Source organism: Benincasa hispida, chromosome 1 (assembly GCF_009727055.1).
Source record: "Benincasa hispida cultivar B227 chromosome 1, ASM972705v1, whole genome shotgun sequence".
Lineage (NCBI taxonomy): Eukaryota > Viridiplantae > Streptophyta > Magnoliopsida > Cucurbitales > Cucurbitaceae > Benincasa > Benincasa hispida.
In genome coordinates this window covers 66474131-66483065 of record NC_052349.1, presented here as the reverse complement: position 1 = coordinate 66483065, position 8935 = coordinate 66474131, and the positions used below count along the sequence as shown (strand labels likewise).

Here is an 8935-nt window from a genome sequence, read left to right as displayed (position 1 = left end):
TAAAAAATAGTGATATTTGCCATTCGAACTTTCAATTGTAAAAATTAGGCCCTCAAACTTTTACAAATATTAAAATTGTATAAGTTGTACAAATTGGACCTACAAATAATAATAATTGAACCCTCAAATGTATACAATGTTTACAATTTCTATAATTATGTAAATTTGAGAAACTAATTTTAATATTTGTATAAATTTTAGACTCAATTTTTACCATTAAAAATTTGAGAGTACAATTACAATCACCACCATAATTTAAGTGTGATTTTTACGATTTGCCCAACTTTTTATTAAGTCTATAAACCTCTATCCCAACTCTTAATGCATAAGAACTCGACCCTAATGTGAGATTCAAGTGTTTCTTTTAGGACATTTGAAAATTATAATTGAAAATTTGGGAGAAAAAACATAAAATGTAAAAATGAATTTATTACACAAACTCTTGAAGTCTTCCGAGAGGATGAGAGTGTTAGAGAGAATAAGTGCATGATAAGAAGTGATTTTATGATTAAAATCACTTTTTTCATGTTTAAAATCATTCTAAAATACACATTTAATCACTCAAAATCAATTCGATATTTAATTTTATACTTTTAATCTCATTTTTCATACTATTAAAATTGATTTTGAATGATTAAAATTATTTTTCGACTGATTTTGAAAATGACAAAAGTGATTTTAACAATTTTGGAATCATTCCCAAACATGCCATAAACTTAGGGTTGACAACGAGGCTGGGTCAGCCCACTTTAGTTGGACTAAATGAAAAACTAACTATATGTAAAAAGTTAAAATACCTAATATATATATATATATATATTAAAAATCTAATCGACACAGGGTCGCCCTCCCCGTCCCCATCCCCGGGAGGTCTCCGGTTTGACCTCATCCCCAGTCAAACCGGGGATTCCCCACCCTGATCAAATCGGGTTCCCTGGGAATTTTGCCAATCCTACCTAAGCTAGATCAATATCAACATGTAAAAGGACCAAAAAAAAAAAAAACAAACAAAAAACAAAACTGCAAACAGCAGAAACTGCCAAGTCATTTTTATTTTAAAGTGTATCATATAATGATCTCAGAAATGTGTCCCTAAAGAATCTCGATTATACGAATCATTATGAAACTGATCGGCATTACACAGACTTGATTTCTTTCATAGAATGATAAGAGTTCTTACCCATCAAACTGAAGAACAAACCTGGATACAAAAGCTTGTACTTTCCCAGGAAAAAAAAATGTCGATTCGTAATGTGGCAACACAACCTGCAACAAGTTAGAATCATTAGTTACACAAAAAATGTCAATCTTCTTTGGGGCAGTAAGAAGCATCATCAGAGACCAAAAAGCTTGATTGGTATTTAACGGGATGAAGGGAAAAAACACATCATTTAAAGTTCAAAAAACAGTCTATATCCTACGGGTGCTAGGGATCTACCTCTTTATGTTGAGAATGGCCTATGGATGAGGCTATATTTTGACAGAAAACCAAATCTAAGGAAAACAATTTTGTGGTAGAAAAGCAATCTCGAACATGTTATGAATCAAAGATACTGACAGCTCTATTAGAATGTAAGCATTTATGCACGCTAGTTTTATCGAGATGAACTAATAGTTTGTTTGAAATGACTTTTTATTATTTAGAAAATCCTCTATTAAGCACTTGGAAAATCATACCAAACAGACTCCGAGATTGGGTGATTTGGTTTCGCTATTCATAAGCACAAAAATTTACATTTGAGTCGTGTGCATCTTCAGTCGTTGATACTTGTAACTTTTAAGCATTTTCTTCATATGGAAGCAATCCCATGACAACAACAAAAAAATCCACAATTCTGGAACCAATGAGTCACGTTTGGTACTAATTTAATGGTACTATAAGATCTAATCTCAAATCTGGATGCCTACATCTATTACCATCTATGGGAAATGATGAACTAATTAGCCAGTTCCAGTTCCAAAGTAAGAACTATTGTTGGAGTAATAATACAATCCTAAAACAAGCTGATTGATTTTCATTTTGAAAATTTGTTCGTTTTCTTAATACGAATAGCTTTTCCAGGAGCAAACATATGATAAAGATATTCATACGTACAATTGATGTAATTCTTCCTTAGACCACAGAAGATGTGAAGAAACTGATCCATGTTCCATCAATGCCCAATGCACTTTACGAACTCACGGTCTAATAAAAAGAAATATAAGTGTTTGCATCAAATGGTAAGACCTAATACAAGAACATGTATGTGTATTTCCAAATCTTTGTAAACTTTCCTACATTCTTTTTTTCCACTCTAGCACTTCAAGTCCGTTAAAAAAGTGAAACAGTAAGAAAATTAGACAAGAGAAAGAGGAAGTCTGTAGGCATTTGGGAGGCTCACTGACGATAAATGTTTGTAGATGGAAAAATAAGATAATTCAAATATGGAGATTGGAGTAAATCAACCCATGAAACAAAAGCGCTACACATATTAGGTTTTAATGGATAGAGTACTAGACCTTTAAAATGAGCCGCCTGGATCTTCTAGGTAGCCTCAGTTTATTGGTAACACTTCTTAAAACTCTCCTATCAGGTTCACTATAACAACTTGTTTCAGTTTTAGTGAGTTTCCTCCTCTTATGTGCTCCATTAGATTCGGGAATATGAGATACAGGCAACGTCTTCTCCATAGATTCAGGGAACCGAGAGCATCTGGAGAAAAAAAAAAAGGAAAAAGAAAAAGAAAAAGGGAATGATGGTATCAAACCACAAGTTAAAATATTTAAAAGGCTTTCATTAGAAAAAAGTTTACTCTGGACTCTCCGTTGCAACACTTAAGTTGTTCCTCTCCTGCAAGCAAAAAAAACCATATCACAATCCAAGGAGTGATTAAAGCGAGAAAAAATAGGTGTCCTTTCTGCTGGCTGAAGAAGATTTCCATCGAAAAAATATTCTTATATCCATATCCATATACGTGAAATATCCATCAAACAAGAACCATGTACAAAAAGGAAGATAGGAAATAGGAAATATTAAAGAAGACATTATCCCAAATCGAAAGGTCAAAGGAGATCTTAAAATGCCTCCCCAACTGGCTATCAAGGAAATAATAGTTAAAATTTGAAGCTACAGGCAAACCAACTCCAATGCTTCATCCCTATCTATAATCATACACAATTTTATTTTAATAAAAAACAGCGTATTTGGGTTTTTTTTTGGGGGGGTGGAGGTGTTGAGTAACAGCCTAGGAGGATGACCATCGTCAGGTTGACAGTCATATACAATTTGAGGATTGTTGAAAATTAGAAAGTTAGAAACCATGATATACTCTTAATTGCAGAACACATGGAAATTGGCAACGAAACAACACCTTACCGACTTTTCTGCACTTGTTTGCAAGCTGTAATCAGAAACATTCGAGTCTCTCTGTGGTAATGGTCTACAAGGTGAACAAGAGACGTCTTTAGAGCATTGGTCAATATCTGATGATTCCATGTCCATAGAACCAGCTGCAGAGCTTCCAGGATTCTCCACAAAGGGGTTTAAAATACTGCAGCTGTACTGCAGTGTTGAAGATGCACACATTTCACTTTCAAGCGTAAAATTTTGATGGACTAATGTGGAAAGATTAGATTGACCACCAGAAATTGGATCAGAATTTTCCTTTTTCTGTAAAACATTATCAATCTCAAAATCAAGATTCGTTGCACGGTTATCCTCTTCAATACAAGATTCAGACCCAGCAAGTTTCTGGTTCTGCATATCCAAATCAGTTTCAGAAGATATGATTGTCTGATCTTCATCTAAATTCTCAGAACCATCTGCATTAAAGGCATGAGACGTTACAGCAGAGAAGACTACATATCCATCCGCTTCATCTAGTCGGTCAGTCTCCGTGCAATTATTTGTCATCAGGTTTGAACAGGAGGGAGTTTCCTTCCGTACATAGTCACCCTTGATTAGGCTAGCATGATTATTCCACTGAAAAGATTTCGCAAATTCTTTATGACCTTTAAACCAACAGAGGTTTTGTTGCAGACATTTGTCTCTGTAGATGCTCTCACAGATGTAAACCTCATTTTTTAATCTTTCGGTCCAATCCAAAGGGCTAGAATTTAAATCCACGTAAAGATTAATTCCCTCATCCGACCAGACATAGAATTCAATAGCTGATGGAAAGACTTCTGGAGAAGTTTTAGGAGAACCAGCAGAAGCATTTACATTTTCAGCTAGACATGTATGCTCTACACGTCTACTTTGAATCTCAGGTATGTTTCCAGTCATATCACCTGAAACCAATAATGCTAATCAGGGTTACTCTTTGGGACACTATGTTTTTTACGAGAACTACATTAGTCATATCAAAGCTTATGCTCAGGATTTCCCGTAATGTGTGTTTTTAACTGCCAAAGCAATTCTGCGTACAGATATTATTCAGAAAGGACAGTTTTTCTAATATTACATTGCAAAATAGATGTTAAACGTATAAATACTCCTTCACAAAAGCAGGAAATAATCCATTGACAAACATTAGCTGATTTGACCACCCCTACTGTTTTTCATTTGGCTCCCTGAAGAGTAAGACTTAGAACAAGAAAAAGATCTTCATCCATTTCTTTATGTGACAGCAATATGAATTATCAGGATAAAGAACATGCATAAGGACAGATTACACGGAGGAAAGACCAATACACCAAAGAAGAATTGAAGCTTTGCTCCAAACGGTGCAATGAGTTAAAAATTGCAAGGGGTCAATGGAATCACATGATAAATAGTAATGCCTGTGTGCAGTTAATTTGATTCCTGCTATATTGTGTCATTGGCAAGCAAAGATCTGGAGGTAGATGAATCACAACGGGACTTGAGCTAAAAATAATTATTTAAAACTTGAAAGATACATTCTGATTTATAGGTACTCGATCAATAATATATTTATAAAATACTAAACAGGAGACCACAAAATCATAATTTTCAGACTCTGTGTTGGCATTGTTAAACATAACTCTTGATTTCAACAACTGAGCCAAGCCACCAAAATTTTAAAGCTACCACAGTATTGATCCTTTATATAAGGCAGTTAAGTTTTAAATAGAAAAAAATCAATTTAATGCACATCAAAAATTTCTTTTGGACCACTGGATGTCCTCTTGAAAGAAAATTACAAGTAACGATTTAAAATTAAGTTTTCCCTCGACATTATGAGATTTCTTCTTTACACTAAATTGTCAAATTTTAGAATTTCTTTAGAGATGCAGAATGCTTCCCTGAAAGAGAACTTTATATGTCTTCCTACGAAAGTAACAGCTAGCAGGATAGATATCCACCAAATTAGTTTGGTGATCAATGTTTGTAAATTCCTTGCTAAAGTGCATATCAAAAACTAGATTCTCCGTTCTCATGACGGTAAACCAAGAGGTAAAATTGAAGTTAAAGAATGTCTTAGACATGGAGATTTTCTTTTCCTATTCCTCATTGTGATTATTGCAGATTTTTTAAGAAGGTTGTTTCAGAAAGAGCTCTCAAAGCATAGTAATGGAACAGAGATAGGGGAGAATTCAATTCCGGACAACCATCACTAGTGGCTGATAATGTTTTTTCTTTATTTTACTTTATTTTGTTATTTTAAGGAAAAAAAAGTATTGGAAACTGCCTCTAAAATCCTGGAAAATCTGCAAAAGGTTGTTTGTATGAGAATATCAACAAGAAAGACTATAATTGTGTGCGTCAATATTGATCAACCGAAGGTTCTCCAGGATGATCATTTTGGGGGTGTAGTCTGAGGGGGGGTCTATATCCTACATGGATTATTTTCCCCTTCGACCCTTCAAGTTTCAATTTTTTAGGTTAAATATTGGATAGAATCAAGAACAGATTATAGAAATGGATTAAAGAAAAGTTTCCCAAAAGATGTAAAGTAATCTTAAAACAATCTTGCCTTGCCGGTGTGGCCAGCTCCTCTACGCCCTTTTTTCAAAATGCCAAGTGAAGTAATCAAGGAGTTAGAAAAAAGTATGAGAATCTTCAAGTCGGTTGTGAGTTGCACTGAAGTTTCATTAGGGCGGGGGGGGCTTAAGAATAGTGAATTTAGATTACAGACAGATTGCCTTGGCTTCCAAGTTCCAAGTCGGTTTGGAAAGGATAAGGAGGCAATGAAAAACCTTGAAAGAACACAACTCTTGGAATTTTCTGGAGCACTGTGATAAAGCCAAAGCAGCTCCTCTCTTTTTCTTTAACTTACGCAATGGTGAAAAATTAGTTCCAAATCACATTCAACATATCAAAAAGATCCAAAATCTTAAGTAAATTGCTACAAGTAAAACCAACATCACTTCTAATCTCAACAAACAACACATGAATATGAACAAAACCACACAAAGTTGGGAGTTTTCTTTTTGACGGATAACCCATTCCCAAATCTCTTTATGATTAATAATCCTCACAAATATATGAAATCAATCCTTTTGTTTACGTCATAGTGCATTGTCGTATTTTTATAACATATCGCGTTAGAAATGGCCATGCCTACGTAACTCTATCGATAAATAAAATTAAAAAAAAAATTTAAAAAAAAAAAAAAAAAAAAATCACAACCAAAGTGTGAAAAAATGGGACACAACAAATTTACACATTTTAGAATACATCACGTTAGGGATGACCATGTGTAACCCTAACGCGATGATAATCTTTATCACGATCTTCATTTTTCTTAACACAAAAGAATGCAACAAACGGTAAGAAAAATGAGGACGACACAATAGAAATTTTTTATCACAAAAGAGATGGACATCATTTTAGGGCTACAATAGATTAGTTATTCATAACGTGATACGTTATAAAATGCGTTAGTGCATAGTGTGCTATCAGGTAAATAAAAGGTTAGAATATATTTGTAAGAGACAGGTCATTAATCATGAAGAATAAATAAATAATAAAGTTAAAAAGACCTGAAGTGTGAATTCAGTGTTAGGGACAGTCGGACAACAAACAACGTCCAAAGAGAAATCATCGTCCTGAATCGAATAAACAACCAGATGAATAATCTAAACTATGTTCAGCTGAGAAAAGAAAACTTAACAGGACGACTTTCCCAAATTCAAAGTCCACCCACTTCCACTTCCAGTCAACGAGCCATGGTGAACGAACTCAATTCCGTAAATCCAATTAAAAACCCAACTTCGGAAAGTCAGAAGTCCCCATTATCTTTCACAATCACGAATCCGTTTGGGTACCGAGAAAATGGGGAAATGACAAAATTTGAAATAGAATGAACAGATTGGGTTCTCAGTCAAAACAAAATCTACATTCCATTGACACACCAAGTAAAATTGCAGAAAATGAAAAATGTACACAAAATTCTTGATCTACGTCTTCACAGGCAGCAAAGAGAAAGAATACAAACTAGAACCGAAAAGGGGGGAAATAGTGGGAAATGAGGAAGAAGATTTACGGTACCTGACTAGAAATTGTCCAAGAAAGCGAGCAGATAGTAAGAATCTGTCGAACTTTTACATTGGGAAGAGACGATTAAGGAAAGAATTTTGTAGAACGAGATCTTTAATTCTCAAACACCCATGGCCATGGTTTCTATTTCTATTTTCAGTTTTTCTTCGGAATAATATCCGAACAGTGAGCTTCGTTCTCATTGGCTGCTGAAAACTAGTATCATGGCCAATGGTTATTTTCTTTAGTAAAAAAATGGTTAAATTGCCAATTTAGTTTTCGACTTTTAATTTTGTATTTTAAAGTGTATAAATTTTAAGATTTTTAATTTTGAGTCCCTACATTCTTTATTTTGTATTTAATAGATTTTTTTACTATCTAATGTTTTTTAAAAAAAATCTCATACACACTGGATACAAAATTGAAAAACTATGGTCAAATTAGCACAAAATTCATATCGGTTAGATCATTTGATTTTTAATTTTTTTTAATAGGTTAGGTTTTATGGTGATCTAAACCTAAAAATAGTTCCATTGTAGGTAGGTTCATTCTAATTACCTATGAGGTTGCTACATCATTGTTCTCTTGTCTAACTTCAGCATGGAAGCTAACTAGCATAAGCATGATAATAGTGTGCACCTCTTTCTCTTTTAACAAGTTACCTCATCTCGAGTCACCTCTTGTCAATCGTCTCTATAATGTCCCAGGCCCAAGATTTGGAATCTGGATTCGACCGTGGCATTCCTCTATGACCTGGCAACATCATTCTTGCTTGTCTTGCATGCTCCTAAAAGTGAAAATTACCCTCAAAATCAATACGGGTCCTTTTAGCATGTTTTGTCTTCACTCACATGTTTCCTATGAAAATTCCAAGGAGGTCACCCTGAAGGATTGTGAGGGCCAATGCATAAGCAAGGATCAATCCCAATTTTAAACTTCAAATAACACAAAAATTACAGAGAATAAAATTATGCATATTTAATAAAATTTACAACATGCAAAATAATAATATTAGAGAAGAAATTAGGGTTCAGTCACACTTACCCTTGAAATCAATAATTCTTCACGATCTCCTTTCCACGAACAGAAAAATCAAAATGGCCACCACCACAAGATTTTCCGCTATATTCTCTTTAGGATTGAGAATTACAATAGTGTGTGGACTCTATAATTAATTTGGAAGAGAGAGAGCTTTTCTTTGAGAGAGAATTTTTCAGGTAAGAAGTTTTGTGTTTTTTCACCCACAAAATGCAGGGAGAATCAACCAAGAAGAAGATCCTACGTATTTCTTAACTTCCAACGATTATTTCAGAGAGATATAAAGGGAGGGAGTTAAGTATCTCCTTCTTTAATTAAATTCAAAAAAATATAATATAATTAAATTAAAACAATTTTAATTTAATCAATATATAATTATATAACAACCACCTTGTTATATATATAAATTGCTTCCTTAAGGCCTGATTCCGAGTCTTGAACAATGTGGCACCACACTTTCTCTTGACCAGAGAGGGG

At 34.0% G+C, this 8935-nt stretch overlaps 1 protein-coding gene across 4 annotated transcripts; it reads right to left on the bottom strand.

The window, feature by feature from the left end:
• Positions 1 to 1017: 1017 nt before the first annotated feature.
• On the bottom strand, positions 1018 to 7624 carry LOC120091797. 4 transcript variants are annotated; one of them, XR_005485840.1, is made up of 6 exons: positions 7433 to 7620; positions 3356 to 4269; positions 2793 to 2830; positions 2500 to 2692; positions 2096 to 2185; positions 1018 to 1266 (listed from the first exon to the last, which is right to left on the bottom strand). XR_005485840.1 is itself a non-coding variant. In XM_039049942.1 (6 exons), exons 3-6 carry the CDS (start codon positions 4262 to 4264, stop codon positions 1177 to 1179), a joined length of 1230 nt encoding a protein of 409 aa, XP_038905870.1. In that variant the 5' UTR covers positions 4265 to 4269; positions 6925 to 6990; positions 7433 to 7624; the 3' UTR covers positions 1018 to 1176. The 4 variants fall into 4 exon arrangements, 3 of the variants coding, with proteins under 3 accessions (XP_038905870.1, XP_038905854.1, XP_038905863.1); XM_039049942.1 differs by lacking the exon at positions 2096 to 2185 and adding an exon at positions 6925 to 6990 and having other exon boundaries at positions 7433 to 7624; XM_039049926.1 differs by lacking the exon at positions 2096 to 2185 and having other exon boundaries at positions 7433 to 7622.
• Between the last annotated feature and the right edge of the window lie 1311 nt (positions 7625 to 8935).